At 38.6% G+C, this 25,000-nt stretch overlaps 2 protein-coding genes across 6 annotated transcripts in view; both read right to left on the bottom strand.

Annotated features, from left to right (window-relative positions):
- The window catches only part of LOC138047574 (xylosyl- and glucuronyltransferase LARGE2-like), a 17,448-nt gene extending 15,879 nt beyond the window's left edge, over positions 1-1,569 (bottom strand). Inside the window, exons 1-2 of the mRNA XM_068894483.1 lie at positions 1,518-1,569; positions 654-743 (exon numbers count right to left, since the gene is read on the bottom strand). Of these exons, the coding sequence (XP_068750584.1) occupies positions 654-743; positions 1,518-1,544 (117 nt within the window). The 5' untranslated portion in view covers positions 1,545-1,569. The remainder of the gene's footprint in view (positions 1-653; positions 744-1,517) is intronic.
- Positions 1,570-4,810: 3,241 nt separating this feature from the next.
- Positions 4,811-25,000, bottom strand: part of LOC138047552 (SET and MYND domain-containing protein 4-like) — a 34,380-nt gene continuing 14,190 nt past the window's right edge. For 3 of the 5 annotated variants that reach the window (XM_068894452.1, XM_068894453.1, XM_068894451.1), the window contains 10 exons: positions 11,035-11,159; positions 10,585-10,690; positions 10,430-10,493; positions 10,226-10,318; positions 9,088-9,164; positions 7,984-8,447; positions 7,096-7,169; positions 6,780-6,870; positions 6,254-6,574; positions 4,811-5,853 (listed from right to left, as the gene is read on the bottom strand). In XM_068894452.1, coding sequence (XP_068750553.1) covers positions 5,559-5,853; positions 6,254-6,574; positions 6,780-6,870; positions 7,096-7,169; positions 7,984-8,447; positions 9,088-9,164; positions 10,226-10,318; positions 10,430-10,493; positions 10,585-10,690; positions 11,035-11,159 — 1,710 coding nt within the window. In that variant the 3' untranslated portion in view covers positions 4,811-5,558. Of the gene's footprint in view, positions 5,854-6,253; positions 6,575-6,779; positions 6,871-7,095; positions 7,170-7,983; positions 8,448-9,087; positions 9,165-10,225; positions 10,319-10,429; positions 10,494-10,584; positions 10,691-11,034; positions 11,160-11,725; positions 11,842-12,273; positions 12,398-14,150; positions 14,319-16,046; positions 16,213-17,608; positions 17,773-19,016; positions 19,033-21,574; positions 21,920-25,000 lie in introns of those variants that run through there. The other 2 variants (XM_068894449.1, XM_068894450.1) reach the window with 2 other exon arrangements.

Raw genomic sequence — 25,000 nt, 5'->3', positions numbered from 1 at the left:
CTATCTTTGTTGCAAATTACAACTAGGCTTGAAAATTAGATAGCGATTCGTGATTGGCTAGCAGCGTGGACGTGACTCGATTTAGGACACAACTTTGTTGGAAAAGCGGCAAAACACTGCAACATTGTTCCGTCGAGCAAAATGGTTGGGTGTATTGTTTGATCACAAGCAAATTCTATCCAACACTTGATCGAACAAAAAATGTTGAACGAACATCTTCCAACGTGGGCGGCCAAATTGTTGAACAATGTTGGATAGAGCAAAGTTGGAGGGTTGAATCCAGGGCTGGCCAGGGCTTAAAAGCGTTCACCAGCTGATATCAGGGAGCTTAAACACTAGACGTTTTTGAGACGCGGACGACAAAAAGGAAGTGAACTGTTTTCACTTTGAACCTTTCTTCTCACAACCATATTTATATCGCTAAGTTCTCTTTTCTCCATTTGAGGTGATTACTTTGAAAATCTAGGGAGACACTATTGTCCTGGGATGCGAAAAGTTCTCTGCTGTTTGCCGCCAACGTCTAAAAACTTCGCGTGCTTAATTAGGCTCCCTATTAATATTATCAAAAGTCACCAATTGAATTTTAATTATCACGCTTACAATTTTTCAAAGAACAAAAATATTATAACATTAAAATAGCAGTTGCTTGTTACCATTCGGCGACTGCTAGGGGGTCGCGACATCTTCCATGAGGCTGTACTGACTTGAAACTTAATTCCTTTGACAGGAATGCTTTTGTTAAGCTGCAAGTAAAAAGAATAGTTAAGTCTCTGCTTACGAGCCAGAAGGCCCATCAGGCCGGCACTTATCTCCGGTTTCATTAGCATGAAGCGACTAGGAGTATTTCTACTCCTCCCTGGATGGGATGCTAGTCCATCGCAGGGTTACCCCCAGCATTTCACCGGTACCCATTTATACACCTAGGTGGAGAGAGGCACCGTGAGAGTAAAGTGTCTTGCCCCAAGAACACAACACAATGTCCCCAGCCAGGATCCGAACCCGGACCACTCGAAACTAATCCTATCCTGACCCTAATTTTTCTATACGCTTAATTATAGACTCTAAAAAACGTTTCTTCAATTCATCTGAGTGCGTAATCAACCTAGGTAAAACGAGGATCAGCAAAAATTAACCTCGGTTAAACACCGATTTAACCTGAGAACGGATTTTACCGGTAACATCTATATTACAGGGTCGTAACGAGGTATATTTCTTCGTAACTGATCCCATATTTTTACCCAAAATTTTACCCTGATCCCTGATTCCGTGAAAAATACTGCTGATCCCGATCCCACGCGTTGTGATTCCAGATCCCAGAACTGTAATCCCCGATCCCGTCCCTTTTCACGCCTTTGAGCCCGTTTCTCGAAAGTCCCGAAAACTTTTCGGGCCCGAAAAGCCATCTGTGAAATTGCCAACCGCTTGTCTTTTAACATGTTGTCAAGGTAACAAAAAGAAAAATAAATCTGAGACTCCTGTGTTACTCTTTGACTTATCCCATGTTACTCAAGGCTTACCAACAAATACTGATATGTCTCCACCATTCTATGCGGTGTGCACTCCACGCTGAAAACCTGCCATGAAAATCCGGCGTACAATCAATCAGTGATCACATTGACAGCATATCTCTCTGTAAAGATCTTTCAAACTAAAAAAAATGTGAAAGAGAGATTTGATTGCAATCTGATGACGAGCACTCAGGTAGTGTCTGACTGTGTTTATTGAATGTGGAAAGGAGAGTGAATTAGTGGTCTGCTTTCAATGTTGATATTGGTTGTTTGCTATAACGGACAAAGAGTACTAATAAGTGTAGCATTAGAGCCGAGGATTTATCCAGGTTTACAGAGGGTAGTGTACGGATCTCTCGAACTCAGTGAGCCGGTAGGATATTGATTGGTTTCGTAGCAAGTCTAACACATAGTTTCCGTTATATACTCTTTTATTTTGGGTTTCCCGGGTCATTTGTGGTCATTTGTACCTCACGAGAGCTGCTAACATCGCCCTATATGGTACTGAGAGGCATAAATGTGATCTGAACTCCACTGATTATTATCGATTATTATCGATTGTAAATGAATTTTACAACTTTCACCATGGGACCCGAACACTTCCTTTTTAAAACACTACTAAACTTTACTTTTTAACTGGCCTGTCTGGGTTTCCGCTTGGATCTTTGCTTCATTTCAGCGACGTCCCATCTTACGTGTGACATCCACCATCCGCGAAGAGATAACGAATCACTTTCCATAACATATGGGCTAAGTAAGTTAGGTGTTTCTATTTGACGTCTCTTCCTCCATGCGATAGTAACGCTCTCTGTAGGAAGACCATGTTTTATTAAATTCCTGGAACCAGAAAATCAAAGTTTAACACCTGGTACAAGCGAACAACAGAGAAACTACATCATGACATTTTCCGGCGTTTTATTCTTGGTATGGAGGTGTGACTGTTACCTTTCATTGGATTCCAAGACTTCAAAAAGTGGGTGTAGAATGTTAATGGAGTATAGAATGAACATGGTTGCTAGGGTCCATCGCCATTTTATCAGCAATCGCGTTACTGCAATATATCTGCCGGTCAACTGAGCCAGGCAGTCACAAAGCATTCTAGTCTGGGGACACTGAGAAGCACTTGAACACCATTATCTGTGGACTTCATCAGAAATAAGAAAGGATAAACAGTGTGCAGAAAACATTTGACAATATGCATTTGTTTTTCGAGTTGAATTTTCTTTAACCCTTTCGCCCTTCAGAGTCCTGGGGCCTGTTGCTAGAAGCCTCGTTAGCGATATCCATTGTTTAACAGATATCAAAACCTATATGTTTCCATGATATTTAACGCTGGTTAGAGCTAACCATGCTTCGAGCAACCCGCGGCGGGCCTGGCTGGTTCGGTAACCAGTGTTGATGTATAAAGAGGGAGTAAAGAAAATTGCCAGGGAAAGATGTCTGGCAATAGTAATAGGGGTGTGTCAAGGACCTCTTCCAACTATTTCCATACCGTCGAACTATATCTAATTGAAATGCAAAGTAGTTTGGTTGCAAACGCGCTCTCAGCCCGAGCCACATTGCCTTTCCTCGAGAGCATTACATCATTACATTCCAATTGTAGCCAAGTTACACTGTTGATATCTGTCTTGGCCGGCGGATTTTCTGTACATAAATACTCACCTCTATTTATCACATGTTGTCTCTTGAAACTCATTGCTTCTTCAAATCACTTCCTTCAAAATGATTGAGTTACCAGACGATCAGGCAGGAGGGTACATCATCAACTGATGAACAGGTCACTTGTGTAGACTTGAATTCAAATCAACCAGTTCAGGTGATAAATTTCAAACCTGTTCGTCTTCGACCTTCAGCTGGTGGATCGTAAAGTATCTACCTCCCCCCTTTGAAACACAGAGAAGGCTGAATACAATTCCACACTAAAATACACCTGATTTTTCTATTCAGTGATCTAAGGAACGAGCCACGGATTCCGAGTTTCGTCTTCAACAGCCTATCTGTTATGTCTGTTATTTGTCATTGTGAAAGAACGTGCTATTAGCAGGACATGTATAAGTTTACTTTTACTCAAGCCCTTTCTATTGGTTTCCAGCCAAAGCTTAGGTTCGATACACGCGACTCGTCGGGTGATGGCGGTACTTCTTGAAACAGGTGTTATCTTACGTTTGATTGTTAGTTTTCGTGATGATCTGTAATCAAGTCTTCAGGTATTGAAAATTTAGGGGATTAATTTGCGGTTTCTATAAACTTTGCGTAGCCTTCGAAAGAAATACCACATATCTCCTCGCTCTCAGAGGCCACTACCAATCACATATTGTAGACTGAAAGTTGTTGACGTCAAATGACATATCGTTTGGCCAACTGGATAGCTAATGATGATGTAAGGTGACGGAAGGCATTGGTCCGTAAAGTAATTTAACAAACAAAGCTGTTGACTTCCTTGCTTCCCTTTACATCATTATTTTTCTATTGCTTCAAATTTCACGCTCACTTACACAAACCCTGCACTATGATAGGTCTGTAAACAACTGTAAACAACACCTGTTTTAATCCACCGCGTTGGTCAGTGAGGCACTAACTATGCGATAGAAAACCATGACAGCAACGAGTCATCGTGTAAGATAAGGACGGTTCACTCATTGCTTTTCTCATCACGGATTTCTCAATTTTACTTTAGATGGCAGAAAAAGAGTCTCTTGGCTGATATCTTATGCTTCGGGCCGTAATTTTAGGAACCCGCTCTTCTTTAACAATTTGGGGATCGCTCAACATTTGATCACCTTCATCAACATGTTCAAGCACTCGGCAAAGTCCCTTTTGATTTATGGCTGTTTCTACTTGGGTGGCCTCGTTCACCACAAGCCTTTTGAGACATCACTACCAAGCCGGCCACTTCTGCTGGAGAGAACACACTCACAAAGGACAGCCACAACACAGGGGGCATCATCCCGTACTCTTTTCGAATAGTGTGTGGGTACTTTTACGCCCATGAACATGGACGATATTTGTGAGACGGGTCTTTCGGCTTATAGTCCTCATCCGAGAAGACTTGAAAGTCTAACCATTTGCGGGTATAATTTCAAAGGCAGCACTTTCTCCTCAGTTATTTCAAGACGCCAAGTGTTGGTCCGGCCGAAGTGGAACTCACGACCTCCCGCAACTTAACCAACTGAGCCACCGATGCACAATTTTGTGAACGCGTTTGTTTAGTTGGGTACTGCACTTTGATTTAAAACACGGGTATAGAGACAGTTTGTTAGTTCTAGGCACGGGGAAATGGTAAATAATCATGGAGATAAAGGCATGGTTAAGAGTTGAATTTTATTCACGAAAACATTTCAATTTGACATGAAGTGGACACTTGTAACTCGTTACTGATCCATTCTGGAGATGTGAACAATACGTACTTTTTATTCACAACTTAGTTTCCACACGCCAAATCACTGAATCATTGTACTTCTGCCATCATTTGAACACTTACTGCAAGTTCGGAACGCAGATTCAAAATAATTCTGATTTCCACCAAACCAAAATAAAATGCTTTCCAGTATTTGCAGAGGGACTCGAGACGTTAGAGCTGTTCCTTGGAATCAAGTTTTTTCCCAATTAAATGTTTCGCTTATACCTCTCTATAAAGCGAACAGTATTTTTTAAATACTTTTAACCTTATCTCTCATAAACTTATTTGTTACGGCTCTTGTTTTTAATCAAAACAAGTTTCAAGTTTCAAAATATTACGGAAGTGTTAACCGATCTCCGTCAATGGAGATAGACAAACTATAAGTTCATACAATTGTATTTAACTCATAAAAAGTATACACAACACTTTTAGTGTAAAAGATATTTTCAAAAAAAATTTTATCACAATTTTATATGTACAAGTTCCGTTTTTGTCCATTTTTTGAATACCCTTTTTTTTAATTTAATGGAAGTTTCATTCAAGGATGGTGTCACTGTATGTGGCGATATAACCATAAGGGGGCTGGCTCCTACTTGGTTATATCCATAATCTCGATTTTTATCGAACTCTTTTATTCACATTTGATCAAATCACGAGCTGATGGACCTGGTGGGGCCGCCGACAGCTATCAAACAGCGTTTCATCTCATTTAGTTCCTTTACATCTGGATTGCTGCGACCGTAATGTTGCACCAGAAGACTTGTGGCTTTGTCAATCGTGGAAAGTGCTTTCTTAACTTGTCTGTCATTAAACAGCAGTTGTGATAGCTTGTGAAGTTCATGTGCATATTCCACACTCGATGAACCAAAAGCCTTCCCGACTGATTCAGAGCTTTGAGAACAGTAATGTGCTGCCTTTTTAAAATCTCCCATCATAGCATAACACCTGAAAAATAAAGCAACAAAACCAAATCTTTCAAAGGGAACTGATCATGGCCCTTTCTTCTGCATGGGTGAAATGTAACTTGGGAGGTACCAATGTAATATGTTAGGCTTTTTTCAGTTTATTAAAACACAACCTGTGTCGCAAAGCTATCCTAAACAAAACCCCGTTCAGCAAGGAAATAATTTTCGAGGTTTTCTCTTAAGGAGGCTATAAAACTAGTTTTAACACTTTGAACTGTACTATTTGAAAGGATGGAATCTACCCAATAATTGCCTGTAGTCCCCTGAATACAGTCAAACTGGGAACCAGATTGGCCCGCATAGTGTCCACATTTGGTCACTCCATTCAGAAATACCAACTGAGGAACATGTAAGGTCACAAAGGTACATAAATTATTTACCTAGCTATAGCATCATGCGTCTCTGCCAGATCTTTATGGTACGTGTGGAGCAGCATTTTACGCCGCCGCAGACATTCCATGAACACATCAAGAGCCTCTTTGACTCCTACTCTCTCGGAAAGGCGAACCCCTTTCACGAAGAGAAGCTCGGCTTCATGTGCCAGTCTGCACTCTTCTAACATACTCTTCTTGTAACTGCATTCACGGTTTTGACAGCTTCCTGTGATGTCATCACTTACTGATGACAGTTTCATTGCAGACTTGCACTTTGGACAGGCAAATGCAGAGAAGCAGAGTCTCTTGTTTTCCATTTCTTCATCACTGCATAAAAAGAGCAATAACCAGCAAATTATTTCTTTGGGCCATCATGGGTGACCCACATAAACAGTACTTTGGTGCTCCATTGAAAAACAATAAGGATAGCAAGATGCTACCCACTAACCACAGTGAACTGTTTGCTTCCAAGATCCTTCTGATGAAGATAGTTAAAATGGATTTGCAGAACATTTCTTGTATCAAAACTCACCTCTTACACGCAGTGCACTGACAAGTAAAGAAGTACTGCTGGTACAGGAGCTTTTGACGATCCTCCCGACCCATGCGACTCACATGTGGGCCTGTGAAAAAACAGTCAAGTCATTCAATATTTTATCTCAAGTTCAATGTTATTATGGCATTTTGTCCGAAGTCATGACTGGATTTAGGCAATTTATACTTCCCAGGAGTCTGTCAACCCCAGATGGGATAAAGGAACCAAGCATTGATAAGGATGGAACGTAGCAATTCAATCATGTAAGGCTGGCTATAAGCTACAGTACATCATAACCTCTGGGTTAACTTACCATAGCAATGAGATATTTCTGATCCTTTGGAAATGTTATGTGTTGCCCTCACAACCAGATGGCCACCAACAAAGCTATAAGTAGAGAGTATAACTTTGACATTTGCAAAACATGGAGATCATCAAAGGTTACTAGAAAGCCCTTGAAAACAATAATGTAAAGAACCCCACTTCAAGAAACTCTGGTGGATTTTGATACTTTAGTCTTAGCCTAACCCTAACCCTAACCTAACCCTAACCCTACCTTAATTGGTCTTGTAAATGGACCCCAGGGGGGTGGGGCCTCCCATATAAAAAGGGGAGGGATGCTTGTTGTCTCGCTTAGGGGTGTAAATTTCTGATTTTGGTCTCACTTAATTTTTTCTGGGCAAAACGCTATCATATGTAGCCGTGATGGTCTCCTTTAGGGTTGCGCGCGAAGAAATATAATAAGTACATACATTTACATTAGGGGTCAAAAAAGCCTGGGCCACGCCCAGATTGGTTTCCTTTAGGGGTTTAATTTAAAATTTCCCACGAGCATCCCTCCCTTTTTATATGGGATTTTCCCCCCCCCCTGGCAATGAACATTGCTTGAGGATGAAATAACCCTATTTTTCATAACGAAAAACCAGATATGCCCATGAAACGTTTTGCTCCTTAGAAAGTCTACTTAATGCTTTCCTCCATGGTTATTATGTTACATGTCAAAGGAAGAGCTCTTGGGAAGTTGTGGTTCTAACGGAGAAATTGCATAACAAGACTGCCAAAAGTCCCAAAATAATAAGCAAACACTCTCCCTAAACAAAACCAAACAAAACAATAATAACTTTCTTGGTCCCATCTTACTACCACATTATTCTAAACTCAACAAATTTGTATTAAAAACTAGTCTAAACAAATCTCTCACCTCACTATAACATCTGGATCACAAGCATGATTCAACAGGCTCGCAGTGGAATACACAGCTGTGGCTATCCTCTTCTGTTCCCGTGTTACAACTTTCTCCTTAGATGTAGGAAGTTTTGGATTTGACTTGCTGTCATTAGCAGGCACTATTGCTGTGACTGCATGAACATTACAACACATTTGCTGAGAATGATGAAACAACAGACAGCCAATCACATCTGCTGCAAGACAGCTTGGACCTTCACCAGTTTCATTGCTACTTTCAAGTTCTTGTTGCAAGTTTGTGCAAAACAATTTCTGAAAATTACCACCATTGTAGCACTGTTCAACTGTTTGGTTTCCCTGTTCTTGTGAATGAGATAGCCTGTTTTGGGTGCAGTCATCACATTTTGTAGTCCTTTGCAATTCACCAACATCATCTCTAACCATAACACCACCAAGAAACTCAGCCAGTAATGCACAATGCTAGAAAAGAATGTTGATAAATACATGAAACCTACAGTGAAATGAATTTGGTTTGTTCTCAACAATTCATTCAATCAAAAAATGCCAAATGGAAGTTGTGAGGAATGGATGACATGACTTATAAACTGCAAATTACTAAGTTATTAATGACAGATGAATGTACATGTATGCGGTCATCTGAAAAATGTTATCCTTTGCAAATCACATGCACAAGCAAATTTTTTTATTGTGTTTAGCCATAATTAACCTGATGCATTGCACTGGGATTGTCAAACTTGATATCTGTGGGAAACCTGTTGAGTTGTATTATACTAATAAAGATCTTCCACTGATAGAGCATCATTGACCACTAAGCAACAGGTTGCAAAATTAATGGAGACACTTCACCTGCTTGGGCATTATTAATTTACCCATTATCTCACATACTGCTGCCCCCCTTCCCCCTTATCAAAGTTGCTAGCAATAAAGAATAATGCTGAAAACTTGAAAGGGAGAGAAGGAGGGGAGAAGTGGGAAAGGTTGGAATTCTACATACAGCACATATCAAGAGCTAGAAAAGGTGTTTTTTTTTTAACGAAAGTCAGTCTCACCAATTTTGCAACCTGTTGTATCATATCTGTTCTTATAGCAAAAGACATACCAGTGCATGAGACATCAGTATTTTGACAGGCTGCAAATCAGTGTTGGTCACCAAGCTGAAGACAGAGCTATAATCACCTGTCAGAACAAAGGCAACCAAAATTTGTTTATCAAAGTCAAGTCCTGTTGGATGGGGTAAATGACAGGACAGGATGGGTGATTGTCTAGTGTAGTAATCATTTACTGTCACTGTATACAAGCACAATAATATTTCTGTCCATCTTACACTAACTCAAAGGTTTACGGTACTTCAGATCTGTGTATTCTGGTTTTCCTCCCATATCAAATTCCCCTCCCCACTTATAATAATAATAATAATAATAATAATAATAATAATCATTAAAAAATAGGTAGAAAACATTTTCCTTTAATGTTACTTATAGTAAAACCGTAAAAAAACATCACTGTGTTTGTTGCACGAATCAACATTGATATCGCAGTTGAAAACTGATTACGATAATAGGATGTAAGATATTAACTTCAAATATGGAAATCTACCACGAAAAACGATAAAAAGTAAGAAATAAAATATCGTCCTCAATGTTTTCAAGGAATATTTGCATGTCCTCTCTCGATGTCAAAGTCAATGTCCGGCAATTCTAGATGGATCCTCCTCTTAGCTCGCGAACCTCTCAAGCATAGTAATGCTGATCTCAGCAACGCAAATAATAATAATAATAATAATAATAATAATAATATTATTATTATTACTATTATTATTATTACAGTGTACGGTACATCTGGCTGTGGTGCTGTGCTCCAGAATCATGTCTGGATCATAATGCAGCCTGTCAGAGGAACTTTATACATGCTTTCAACTCACTCTTGATGAGCTGCACAATTCATTTTAGTCTCAAGGGAGGGTAAATAGCAGAGCCAGTTTTTTTTTTGATACATGTATGTATTGGCCCTTACAGAAGAGCTCTCTTTACTGCATTGCCTACATGCTTAAATCTTTGTTACAGCAAAGCAAGGAAATGAGGTTTTGCTCAAAACAGACATAAACAGGAATGTCCCATTTAATTCACATCTTTGGTTTTTTTAACCACAAGGAACAAATACCATTTCATCCTTCCTGAAAAAAACACTTCTTCTGGACAGACATGTAATTAAATCTTGAGCTTGCTTTTATTTCTTACCTAAATATTCTCCATCTGGGTTGCATCCTGACCATTTGCTTAGATGAAAACTTTCATCAGACAGGGATGACGAGGACATTCCTTTCAAGAAATCTAAGACATACACAATATAAACATTGTTAATGATAAAAAAAGCTAAATTTAGGACATCAACATCATTAACAAATTCATTTAGGAGGAAAGGTGATAGAGATCCACCCTTACCAAGTATTTTGTTTGTTCCCGTTACCAAGAGGATTCGTAGCGCCAAATGGAAAGAAGTATCCACCTAAAAGAACAAGAACATTAAATAAGTAAAAAAGTGGATTGCACCAAAGAAAACCAAAACTCCAATTGCACTATACTGGGATGGAATGTACCATTTTAAGAAGAGGCCCAAGACTACATTCGACTTTGTGGTACTCTGTCCAGGCTGTTTCTCTGCATGATTGTGAACAATACTGTACTTCACAACAATAAAGGCATCTGTGAGAAGACAACACAGAGCATCAGAAGTAATTTCTAATTGCGTTTTTTTTTTCTAAAGACAAACAATAGTTTGTTTGGTGTAACTTGTCAACTTTCTCTTGCATTAAAGTTCAAACAAGAGGTGGCCAATAAAAATCTGGATCTGGATACAGCATGTAATAAATAATATTGCTTCAAAGAAATGTGTGGAGACTCGCTGCTTGACCTGTTGAGATCTTCTAAAGTCACACTTAGCTGGAAGGCTGTCATGTTTACAGCAGATTGATGTAAAGCCTTTACGACCATAGCGTCAAAGTTTTAAACTGTACGAACTGTGGCCAGAGAGGAAAAAATTTACTTACGGGAATGGTGCTACTAAAGCTTGAAAACAACAAGCACAATGAGTATGAGCATTTTCAGGCAAAAGAACAGCTGCATAAGGTGACTCTGAGATTAAAGTGTCGCCAGCACGAATGTCATCAGACGCCTGTGATACAAAAGAAATGAATTTGCAAACTTTAATCTTCTCTGAAAAAAGAGGAGATTTCTCAAAGGAAAACATGCACTGCTAGTTTTTCTGAAATTTTGTTTGACCATTTTACGATACTATCCACTTAGATAATAATACCAGTAATCTGACAAGTATTACTGCACAGTGTTTTCCTTTAAAACATACAATTTTTATTACAAGCCAGGCCAAAGGGGTTGAAAATTATAACCATAATATTTATCTCTTGTCATTCAGTATTATGGATCATTCTCCTTATAAGCTTATTTTAACCTGTCTTCCATCTTGTAAACAGAAAAAAATATTTGAGTTTCAATTTCTCACCAAACCTTTTGACAAAGGGGAGAGAAAAAATAATATGAAGATAAAATTTTGTAAGTTGTGCATTTTAATTAATTTCCCTCTAAGAGTGAACAGAATGAGTGAGTAACTCACAGAGTAAACTAGGATGACCATACTCCATAAAAAAAACAGCTCTTTGTAAAAACAAAAAGAACGATAACATTATCATCATTAAAAAACAATTGAATTCATGTTAATCGAACCTTCAAAAATCTACCCTGACTGCTGGTACAGTTGATTTCAATTAAATGGGAGCCATGTGCTATCTTGCTGTGAAGTCTCCCTGTTACAGTTGGTATCTCCCTGGAAGGATCAACACCTAAACAAAGAGAAAACAAAGACAATCTCCATCATTAAATAACTGTTTGAAAGCCAAATTCAGCATACATGTAGTCAATTTAGTACTGTTTAGTAGTCCATGCTGCTTACAGAAAGAGAACAATATTACAGAAAGAGTCATTCAAGCCAAAATCCAGATTTGGGGATGGATAACTCAGGATTTAATAGCCTCAATTGGGAACTGAACCATTAGAAATCAATTTCACCCACTGATAATTTCAGAGCTGCATTTCACAACATATTTACACATGAAAAGACTTTTGCATAGAAACAACAATGACTGAGAATAATAATTGGGGTGTGAAACAGTTATTGCTCCACGCGTGGTTGTATATGAAGGAGGGCATAACTTACATATTAGGCTTAAAACTAAACTTATAAATAAGGTTGTTGTACCTAAAACAAGTCATACCTTGAAATTGCTGACTGCAAGTTACTATTTTTTTCTGACAAGCCCTCTGAAGATTGACTAGCTTGGTGCTTACAGCTTGTGGGCATTGTAATGATATTGCTTCTTGAATGTCATTCAGACAGGCCTAGACAGAAAAGGGTTTTTTTAAAGTTTAATGCATTACTTAGCTATCACAACCTTCATACACACATTCTTAAGTTGGGAAAAGTGAGATGAGATGGGACTTCTATGGTAAACAGTTCTTGTCCAAGAGTACTTAAAAAGTCTAGATGTGAGAGGTCAGTACAAGGGTGACAAATTTTTCCTCAATCAGTAATTCCATCGATAGTGGAGGTTGGGTACTTGAGACATCCAGGAACTTTCACTATTGGCAGCCAGCTCCTAGATGGAGATAGCTCCACCTACGACTGGGAAATTCTGGCCATGGCGCCCCACAGCAAGACACCGAGGAACCTGTTACACTAATAAAAACAGAGGAAAAAGCGGGGAAGGGAAGGGGAAATAACCGCTAAAAATGCTCTATGTACTTGCTTGTTATGCTACACAACCACAATGCCACAGTTACACCTTACAAAAAAAATAAGCACAGGAAATCATGAAGCATGCAGCAACCTGACAACACCACTGACCACAACTGGCAAATGAGCCCTCTGGTTGTTATCTCCGTTAAATTCTAATTAACAGTATTTATCAGCTACCTTAAAATTAGAGTATAACTTTGAATTCAATTATGAGTTTATCAATCTTATTAGCTTTGCAGGCAGGGGCTATGGCAGGGGTACTGCAATGGGCTAAAAACTGCGACCAATACAGTTTCATTTGTGACTGAGTTTTTTCCCTTTGTGACTAAAATATCTGGAGAAGTTGCAAATAATTTGCGACTTGTTTTCACCTTCGCTCTTTCAAAACACTTACTGCTACTTTTACTAAAATAAATAAATATATTACAAAATTATTTAGTTTCTTGCCATGAATTTTCTTTCAATCTGAAGATAGCATAATTGTAGCGTAATTTACTTGTGATGTTACGTGCACAATTCCATTCCTTCGATCAATCATAAAATTTGCAAAATTACGACTGGATTTTTTCGCTAATTTTTAGCCCTGTTGCAACAGTGTGAAGCCAGCTTGTTCTCAGTACACACATGCAGTAATTATTACAGCTTGAGTGTACTGAGAACAAGCTGGACATAAGAACTACAACACAGGGAACCTGGTACTCCATGTGCCTCTTCCTTACATTAAAGTGCACCTAACCTCAAAATATTCACTTTGGCGAAAGTTAAATTAAAACATACAGGTATATTATTTACCTTTGCTTCTCTAGATTCTACTTTTTAATGTGCCTCATAAGGTATGTAAGAGAAAGATGATGGCAATAATTATTGTTTATCTCATGGCCGAGGCAGTGAGAGGCGTGGGCCTATTCCTTCATTAGGGACCTTTGGATGGAAGGACGAGGATGGCTACGAGTGAGAGTTTTCTGTTCCGAGCATGTGCACTTCGAAAAATGTCGACTTCCAAACCTTATGCGCATGCTCAGTACCAAAAACTCTTACACATAGTCATCCTTGTCCTCTCATCTCAAGGTCCACATTGATCTTTTGCACAATATTTTGCACTATAGTTTTCGAGAGCTTTGCCAATGTAAATTAGTTCTTGACGTCATTGAAGGAACAGAACCATACTTCTCACTAGCTCGGCCATGGGACAAATGAATGCCAGCTTTGAAACTCTCTTGTATCTCATTAGGCCTATGAAAGGTAAAATATATGTTAGACATTTAATTTTGCCAAAAAAAAACCAAAACTTTAATTTGAGCTTAGGTGAACTTAAATAAAAAATTCTTCAAAAGCAAATCAAAGAGTTTCACACACCTTGTATTCCTGTGCCTGAAAAAGGACCTCAGCTCTCCTGGTATAAAGAGAGACAATACCAACTCTGGCATCAACACTGTCTGCAGACCCTGACTCACAGAAATTACCTGGTTGGTCGGAAAGTGGTTCATAGTTTTCAAATTTTTTTAAAAGTGCTTCCTGAATAGCCTGCAATGGTGACAAATAAGAAACATAATATATGTATATTTATGTCTGTATGTATGCATTGTAGTTGTAAATATTTCCTTCATTAGAAATTTTTAAACTAGTTTTTTTTTATTACTTTCCTTTGTTTCAGATTACGATAATGACTATAAGACAAAGGAAAGCAAAAAACAAACTAGTCTGAAAAATTTTCAACTGAGGAAAAATTTTAACTACATGTACAATAATTATGCATAGGACTGCTAACCCATTCATCTCTCACAGGTAAAATTGTCTGACGTCAGTCAAAGTCAAATCATCTGATGTTAGGGTAAAATCTTTAAGTTTCACTCTCAGGATTGAAAGGGCAAATATGTATACAGTAAACACCCACATATAAGAACCTGGATTTTTCCAAGTTAGGCTAAATAGGTTCTTATAAGAAATTATGGTATTTACAGTAGCTTAAATTATTGGTTCTTGTTTTCAAAAAAGATATCTACTCTATGATATATATGGTATGACTGATTTCCTCCGATGAAGATGTTGATACCTTCATATTTCAATCATAACCATGAAAAAAATACTTTTAAACAAGTTTAAAATTATTTCCAGATGCTTGAAATTTCAAGGTCATTTAATAAAATAAGAACCTGTTTAATTTTTTAGGCTAAACTGGTTCTTATGTAAAGGGGTCTACAATGAAAGTTTTAGCCTGACAGGTTCTTAAATTCTAGGTCCTTTTTTGTAAGTGTTTACCGTAAGTCACTCCAAATCATACAAAATACAATGAACAATTTTCTATGGGATATAAGGATTAAGATGGCATGACCAATTTCTTAGCTTCTCCCTTTTTTAAAAAGACAGTTTGCTAATCCCTTACAAAGCTATTTCAGTGTGTTCTGACACCTTAAACAATTTCTCTTGTGTACTAGCCTTTGACAGATCTAACAATAACACTTAAAGATTGTCCCCCTTCAATAGAGTTTTTGTACCAAGAAAACCATAGATTTAACGATTTCGCTGCAGGCCATTTTTTCAACCATGTGCAGACCAAATCTTGCAATGAACTTTCAGAGTCATTGCAGTATTTTTCTTCACTTCCCTCGTCAAAATCATCACTGAAATGTCTTCCTCGTCGCCAGAATCATTCCACAGTCTGTCTACTACATTGTTTACTGTGTATCTACTCATTGCTGGAGAGTTTTGAAGTTATCGCACAATCCACCCCAAAACGCACGCGGCAAATCCAAGATGGCAGGACAATTTTGACTTGACATTAGAGCCTAGCGCTTGATATTGCACTCTACAGGTGCTACAACAAAACTGCTCCTTTAGGAGCCAACATATCAAATAAAAGCTGTGACCAATAATTATATTATCGAACACCCAATATTTCCTGGCATTCCTTTCTATACTTTTGCTTAAGTGTTCAGGCCTTTCACGAATGGGCCGCATTGAAAGGGGCCACCATCTTGGTTTCTCAAAGTGAGTGAAACCTGGGGAGAGTACTTCCCCAGGTTTTGCTTGCATTGATACCCATGGCCAGTCACGGTGACTCCGTGAAAGGGACGATCGATCAAGACCTTTTCATAACTAAAAGATTGCATGAACGTGGGGCGAACTTGATCTACTTTGGAGGCGAACTAGGTAAACTGTGGGGCGAACACGGTTATATAGGGGGCGAACTTCAACGGGCTGAACTAGCTATGGGGCGAACTTGCTACAGGGCAAAAACACCAACATTCTTACCAATGATAAGCTGATCACAGCTTTTTTGAAATCCCTTCGCTTTAAATGTTCTTCCCCTACATGCAAGTATTCATGAACATTTCCTGTAGACAAGGCTTTTTGTGTATTCCTGCTGTTCAAGAGCTTTTGTATTTTTTCAACAATCTCCAAGCCCACATGGTTATTTCTACAAAAAATAGAAACCCAAAAATGACCATGAAGTGTATTGTTAACTAGTGGAAAAACACCTGTCAATAGGACAACAGTTACCTTTGAAAAGATTCAAAAACAGGCAACAACATTTTTCGCATTCAAATGACTTCCAGAATTACATAATATCATAAAGCAAAAAACAAATTACTGAAATACGAGCAGTATAATCAATAATATCATTGCACTTTGGGATGCAATTCTGAAGGTTAACCATAAAAATTTAGACCTTTGAGACGTGGCTTAGTGACAATGAACAGGAGAGAAATATCTTAATCAGTTTACATAACAAACAACTCTGAGGTAAAAAACATTCAATTATTAACCTAGATGTACTAAAAAGGACCAAATCGTTTTACATATTTCCTTGCCAAAAAGTCGTTGATATTTGCACATATCTAATTTAGCATTGCCCTTAAAATTAAGTTTGACCAACTGAGTTGTCAATCATCATTTGGGGCGAATCATTCTATTACAGGAAAAGAAGAGTGAACAAAGTGTCACAATTTTCATGATATGTGCCTTGTGCTATGGACATGTCCATTCTCTACCGGATCAAAAATGCACAAAATGTCATTTCAGCAAGGTTCAAAAATAAAATAATGTGTGTTGCCAGATCACACCAAATTAAAAAAAAAATAAAAACTGTTTCAAAATAAAAAGCAAGAACCCCCAAAAATTTTTGGATAGTGATTGCAAGTGAGAAATTATAGTTTTGAAATAGGGCAATTCTTGATCAGCACAATGCCTGAGGGAATCACGAATGGCGGCACGTGCGAATGCGGCACGAGACAGTGTGCAAAGGCTGCCGTCTTGCAACTACAAAGTTATACAATGTGTACTTCGCCTTATTTCAAATTTGTGACCAACTTTAACCACCGCCCATGGAAAAATTGAAATGAAAGTTACACATTTTGAACGCACAAATGATGCGATGTTATGATGTTCAAGGGACAATATATACCGCCTCTAGATCTCCATTGAAAATTATTTGACACTGCAAGCACTTTGCCTGCAAAAGCAAACTTGGGCGTTGAACAAACACAATGTGAAAACGGTGGTTTTCACTGAGGTAAACCGTCTTCGTGTTCTTTAAAATAACAGAGTCATAAGAGAAATGCAAAAGGAGATTCCCTAAAGCAAAGAACCAGGTGATGATGAAGATCGCTGGTGCTGATGTAAAAAAACACCTGAAGAAAAATATTGCTAATCAAATAAAGATCCTTGTAGAGGCCACAACGCGATATTTTCAGCCGGTTTGACAAAATAACAATTTTACTGAATCTAAGAAAGGCTCATGATTTGTGCGTTGGACGATTTAAAATCGACAGAAATTTTTACACGAAATATATAATTAAGCTTTTCAATCTAACCTTAAAATGTATTTGCAGAATTTGAATCGCTCTCCATCCGTCCGCAGCAGGCTAAACTCTTTCATGTTCGGTCCTCGGAGTTGTTCCACCACAAAATCCTCCCACGCTTTCTTCAAGTTAAGCGTCATTATGAATCTGAACGCTTTGTTGCTTCTGTCGTCGATCTGAGGAGGAGGCAAGAACTATTTTACAATTTGCCAGTAGGCTTGAGCCGCAAGAAGAGTTGATGCAACTGAACTAAGTAATTTCACTTGCGAAGTGTTGTCAATTGGTGGTTTTTGTAAATAGGCTCTGATTGGTCAAATGGCGTAGGACCATATCTATTGACCAATCATAATGGCCCTTTACAGGATCATGTGTTTCAGCTCCACAATCCATCTGTGACGAAACCGGCCTGTTCCTTGTTTGGAGAAGGAAATAAAATTAAGAAGGAAGGTTTTTTGAATCAGGAAACTGAATGTCGGCATAAGCTATGTTTTACATTAAAGTCTACTCTCTGAGGGTGAATCGTGCGTGAAAACATCTGCCTCGTCATGACTATATCCGCCCCCGGACACACCTCCAACATACCCTCAAAGTTGACCAATGGCAAAACAGCTTGTGACCACAAGTAAAGCCGGTACGTGCGTTGCCTTGTAACAAATCTTGAAAAATTTACCTTTATGCTGGTTATAATCCTGTTTTCAAGAGTCGAAACTAGGAGCGTGAATTCTGAAATAATTAGCCTGTGAAGTCTATGAGTAATTGAATTTGCCTGTCGCATTTGTGAACAAATCATCTTCACTCCCATGAGTGTCCCCTTGTCTGTTTGTTTGCATGCTGGCAATTGAAAACAGTCGTCATTTGCAAAGTGTCATATATTTAAAAGCCTTGACGAAGGCTTTTTAATATTTCATGTTTTGTAAATATGTAAATTTCAATATCGACCTGGGATTCTGCAAATTTTGACAGAAGCAAAATACTAAAAAAAAACAAAGTGCCTCACTTTTTTGGAGTGCTATTCAATTATTCATGTTTTCTGGCCTTCAAACGGAATGAAATAGAAATATGAAATGGTTAAATAAATTATAGCTGCTTTTTTTTCAGTATAGAAAGGTTTTAACTCATAGCAAGACCTTCATTTTACCTCTTGCACAAGCAAGCAAAATTATCTGGTGTTTTAGTAATTTCACTTTTATGCCGTCGACAAAAAGCTTTAGAGCGTGTTGACTGCTGCAGGGTTAAAAAATGAAATACCTCAAAAGAATACAATTCAGCGCTTCCAAAGGCTTCGTGGACAAATGTTTTCACCAGAGTTAAAGTTGATCTTCTTCCCTGTTTTCACCTTGTTTGAAACATACATTTTAGCAGTCCTTCAAATCTCAGTCGCAGCCTGCGTGCAAATAGATTTCATAGTTACTCGGATTACCTCGTGAAAAAGATTCAAAAGGAGTTTAGCCAGGTTAGCCGCAACAAAAATCCTGATCCTATGTTTCCTACATCAGTTGAAAGATCCGGTATTCGCAGAAAGAACAATTCAGTTCCAGGGCATTAGTTTGGATCAAGCACTGCCGCTTAGCTCCAATGCAATCACACAGCGAATGACCACAGTAAAGTTATACATCTATATGTATGTGTGGTTTTTTTTTTAATTTGGATCATTCACGTCATGTTTTGTTAGTACATAAATCACTGATGTCAGTGGCAAACAAAAGCTTGTCGGGGCCTTTTTTTTTATGCACCCGCAACATATACCGATCGATTCCCCGACGGCAGTCAAAGGAAGAGGTCGGAACTTTTAATTTAAACTAAAGCTTCGAATAGCATTCTTGTGAAAATTGATGTGCTTGATGATCTCCATGCCGAAAAAGGAGATTGGAAAATTCAGCAAAATTTGGCAAATGTATTAATCTTAGAAAGAAGATAAACATAAAAAACGAATGAGGATATTGACATAAAAGACAATTGAATCTTATTGGCGCAAGAACTGGCCGCATTAAAGACAAAAAAAAATTAATTGACGCCAAGTCCTCTTTTAAGTTCGTAGGGACTTCCGACTTCCGACTTCCGACTTCCAATAACGATAAAATTCAAATCGGACCCAGGCTTTCTCTGAAAACATCTTTTCGGCACATTTTGATAGGACATTTGCATGATGAAACCGCTACAAGTACCACAATCCTTCGGGTTTTGTTGTCTCATGCTAATTAGTGGTATTGTTATTTTTACCCCTTTGGGAATACAAAAAAACACAACATGAATTCTGGTAGTTGCAGTCAAATGAAGCCATCGTGAAAGTTGCCTATTAGCGCTATTAAGAAAGAAGCGTCTGCTTTGCCTTTACATTGCACCTGAATAAAAAGTGACGGAATGATGTCGCAACTTGAAGGATCCAGCAAGAATCGGTTTAACTTTGGCGGATTTCCGGAGATAGGGAATGTTTGCAGTGAACCTGTAGGCTCGATTTCCGGGGCCTTTCTGCGCCTGCAGGTACCGGAAAGCTTTGTGTTTTTGGTCGCTTTGGGATTATTTTGGAATTGTTTTGTTTTCTGTCTTTTGTTTCTTTAGTTTTAGGTAATTTGTGCTCCGGTACCTGGAGAAGCTGCCGATTTTCGCTCTTACTCGAATATCGTCTTCTGTTTTCGGAGGGGGTGGGGGGGGGGGGGGGTGGGGGAAGTGGAAGTGAGTGCTGACACATTTCCCAAATCAGTGGCTGGTAATCAATCAGGGGCCGGTTGATCGAAAGCCGATTAACTTCACCCTAACACTAAGTTAGGGTAATTGTATAATTACTGAACGTTTTATACCTTGTTCAAAAAAATTTGAAACAATAGAAAAAGAGACACCAAGTACCTACCCGCGATCGCCGTAAGCGTGTTAGCGTGTAGCTTATTCTTTACATATACTTTTACAAATAATAAAGTATCAAAACAAAATTGGACATTTATCACCGGTTTCGCTTGTTTGTGAATTGTTTTCTGAAGTTTGAAAGTTTGAAGTAGAAATTAATCGTTCGCTTTACATCAAGTGATGTGTTCCTGGGATTTCTAAAGAAAATTAAAAAAGTGCGGCGGGTTTGAACGCTTGTTATCCGCTCAGAAAATTAAATTCTGAGGCCCTGAAGACTAGTGGGAATTTTTATTGACACTGCATTGTGCGCATGTGCAGCAGTTAAGTCGAGTCAATCGAGTCAATCGAGTCAATCTCGTACTGCAATGAAAACCTGCAAATGGTATTGTTCATATTCATCAAAATATAAATTTACGTACGTCCCAAAAATAAATTAACAAATTTTAACATGAATAAGGCTCTTGTCTGTGAATCTCTACTTTTTCTCCATCGGAAAAGGCTGATTTGGTACACTGGTACATTGTTATCTGATTGAGTTCCACGCGTGACGCCCATATATGTTTTTACAAGCACAAGATATCCTGCAATGCTGTTTGTGTCAGACAAATTCACTTTCACTCTTCCTTAGAATTCTAACGATTCTCGATGTGCAAAAGCGTGGTTTTCTCAGCGGGACATATGCATCGATGCCAGAGGGCAGACAAAAGCTTCCAAATATATAATTAATTAGTTTCGCTTGTACACCTGATATTAAAAAGTTTTATCAATAACCGACATCAACATGGCATCTCAAAACAGAATTTCCAAGCAGAGATGCACGAGCACGATAACAACTTATTTCACGCCAGCAACTGAAGGGAAGTGGTTTTCGTCTTTGGAATGATCAGTTTTTCTTCCCAGAGCTAATTTAGTTGGGGTGAATCTAAGACTGAGGTTATTTATCTGTTATTTGAAAGGGATAACCCTCAAAGATGACAAAAAGGCGCGCTTGCAAGGAGCAGAATGAGCAATTGTAGCATTGTAAATTTGCGTAGACAGAGTTGTTGTGTGGAATATCAGTTAAGAGAAGTACAAAACTGATCAAAAAGACTGATTGAAACCTCGTTTGCCATTATATTAGTGGCATTGGTAACTTACTTAAACTCGATGAATGTGGTAGGTAAACGTTCCACAACCAGGTACACCCGGGCAGCTACAAGGCCGGACTACTCTGCAAACCCAAGTTGTAGTTGTAGGCAATAGTGCCGTGATGCTGATGTGTACCAAGCGCAGCAAGCAGTTATATAACGCAAAATTTGCACATAGGTAATCTGTCTTATTATGTTTCAATCCTCAGTGTTGTTTGCGTCACGCATTTTGATTGTTTACAAATACAATACCCTGCTGTATTGATCCGGTGAAAAGAGGATAAAGGTATTGATTCCTGGGTGTCTATTCAAAGGAAATCAGAACTTGAACTTGCAAGGAACAATCCCATGTGGTGTTATTATCCTTACTTTTTGTCAATAAGAGCTACAGTAGCTACCTTTGCTCGTCAGTTTCGAAATAATTCAAGTCGATTTCGTCGTGGAACGTAAGGGAAGCGGAAATCTACGTAAGAATTGAAATAGCGGAGTCATATTTAGATGGCTGAAATTCACGTTCATTTTCTATCCCGGTTTCTAAAAATTACACTCTGCTATATACATTTCTTGCAATCATTCGGCTGAGTCGAACATTTTTAAGAATAATGACTGGAATAGAAAAAAATGGCAGTTATGGGGAGGACAACGGTCACGATCGAAAGTACATCAAGATGATAGCATCCGCCTGATTCTTTATATCGACCAATGAAATAAGTTTACCGCGGAGCCTTGATATCGGATATCCCAAATTCATTTATATGAATTTCTGCTTGGCTCTCTTCATGATCCGGCTGTGTGATACAGTGACTCAGCAATCACTCGACATTTGCGAGCCATACGTGACTAAAAAGAATGAATTACTAAGCGTAACTAATACCTTTGGTAATCTATCATATGCAGGGACAAAAAACGAAATTAAGGCCCGTCTTGTTAAAAATCCCTCCTCGTTCTGCCCAAGTTTACCTGTGGAACAACAGATCGGGCAAATCATGACGTCCAGTTTCAAATTTAAATAAAATGAAAAGCGCTATACTCATGAAATTTTATGGACGCTATTCAATGATGCTTTGCAGTAATTATTAGTTTCTTGCCAAGGCCTCTTTCCGTTCCAAATGTAACCTTGAATATTCTGAGAAAACCGCTACGTAAAAAAGTGAATTTTATGACGCTTTGAAACTGGGAATATGTGATTTAGTATTCAAGACGCTTCTCTGGGAGCCACAAACCAGTTGTTCTGTACTGTTAAAAGGATTGAATCTGCAGCACTTTTTCTTATGGTGGCATGAAAATCAACAAAATGCGCTCATATTGTGAAATGATGGGTTACCATAGCAACGAAAGATCCGTTGTAAGACACCCTTTATTTTGTCGATCTGGACATGTATTTTGTAGGAAAGTACTAAGCAGGCTAAATTTAAATTATGCAAAGTAAAAAGAAATCGTTTGTAGCGGATTCAGAGCTCCTTCACAACTGAAACGTTTTAAGGCCCACCTTCAACCAACAGGCTTTTCGACCGTTGCTTTTGTTACTGAAATTCGCATTGCTTATCGTAGCGATTTCAACTTTGGCGGGATTTTCAGGCGGGCTGGTATGTTAGCTACGCCATGCTGATGAGGCCCAAAAGGCCGAAACAACTGTCCATGGCTGCTAATTGACCGGATGAAATGGTTTTGCGCATGCGTGACGTTTTGGCCACACCGGGTTGGTGTGAGCGTGTAAATATGGTCTCTTTTAGGGGTAGACTAAGTCTGGGCCACGCCCAAGTGGGTCTCCTTTTGAAGTTTAATTCAAAATTTTCGACGAGCGTCCCCCCCCCCCCCCCCTTTCTGGCGGAACAGGCAGCTGTAAGCTTGTTTACATGCTGAGACACTATATTACACTGCAAGATTACTGAGGAGGAAGAGGTTGATAAAATCTATTTTATGGAAAATCCGTGCCAGGGGCGCGGATACAAAACACCTGTGTTGGAGGAGGGGGCTCTCGTCCGATCGTTGTGCTCGATTATTCATTATTCTATAAATGATTGGTTGAAACTTTACTCAAGAGTCAGTTGATTACCCACCAAGTCGTATATTGCTGATTAGGCATTGTTTTATATGTGTATTTCGTGCCGTTGTGAAGGCTGTAAGTTAGATAACTCATTGGGTTAATTACATTACCTTCGTTAAATAAAGAATGTTGTATTGTTACTGTATTGTAAACATTTTCCACGATCCTTTGCTTCAGCTTTGACTTGAACGGGACTTCAGCACTTGCCATCAGTATAAAAATATACGTCGTAAAAGCACTTCATTCACCAGCCTGTAACCTCAGCAACCAAGCCTAAGTCATCAAAGCTCATAAATCCAAATTCGTGAGTGGTTTTACGATGTCCTTCCCATTAATAGATATTCCTAATCCATTAATTGAATGAACACCCAATTTTGGGACTGAATCTGCCTTTATTTCGAGACAACGAAAAGTCGCGATAAAACATTTCGTAAAAGCATATTAAAAGTTTGTAGACGACGTTGTGATGTTTGGCTAACGTCATATCAAGTCAAAAAGTGAAAATAAAAAATGTTTAAGGATTAAAAAGACAATAATAAAAAGACAATAGGGGATACAAGCCTCCTCAAAGAAAGACAATTCCGCATTCTAAAAAAAGACCAAGGAAAATTTGACTGTCTTGTCTATGAGATGCTTTTCATCAAGGAGCGCAATGCTAGTCTCAACACGCAGACTGATTCCATTCGCACAAAACTCTTTGTTTAAAGAACATTCCATCACCTATTGTCTTTTTGGTATTTAAACATTTTTTATCTTTCACTTTTTGACTTGATAATTGACAATTAGACACGTAGTCCGCCTCATGGGCTATTGACCCGTAGTCCTTGAGGGCGAAGGGTCTTCCGTCAAGTTCCGATAGTAACGACCCCCCGAAAGTAGCGAACCCCCGAAATTAACGTCAATTTTTTGTGGCCGCTAGTAAATCCCGAAAGTAGCGACCCCCCCGAAAGTAATGACCTCCCGAAAGTAGCGACCTTCCCCCCCGTCCCCCGAAAGTAGCAAGACCAAGTTTTTTAAATGGTATGCTGTCAATCAATGTCAAAATTTTAATGTACAATAATATGTTCATGCCAGTTTAATTTAGAACAAGGGGAAACTTTATGCCACCATTCGTCCTTGACATCAGTTCACTGATGTAGCGATGAAAGAACTACCGTAAACCGGTATAATTTCGTATTAACAACAGGAACGTTTCTTCAAATTGAAATTGATAACTATATAGTTTTCTTCTATATCGGTTTTTTTTGCTGTATCTATCAATGTTATCTTCTTTTATGAAACACAATCTATACATATGGAATGCAAAATAAAATGTTGTTCTTTTTTAAATTTTATGTTGTTCATTTTTTATTTCGGAAAAAAGTGGCTCGCGTCCAGCTCTATTTGTAA

The sequence above is a fragment of the Montipora capricornis genome, chromosome 4 (genome assembly GCF_036669925.1).
Source record: "Montipora capricornis isolate CH-2021 chromosome 4, ASM3666992v2, whole genome shotgun sequence".
Taxonomy (NCBI): domain Eukaryota; kingdom Metazoa; phylum Cnidaria; class Anthozoa; order Scleractinia; family Acroporidae; genus Montipora; species Montipora capricornis.
Note: the sequence above shows the minus strand (reverse complement) of the source record. Positions and strands in the feature narration are given on the sequence as shown.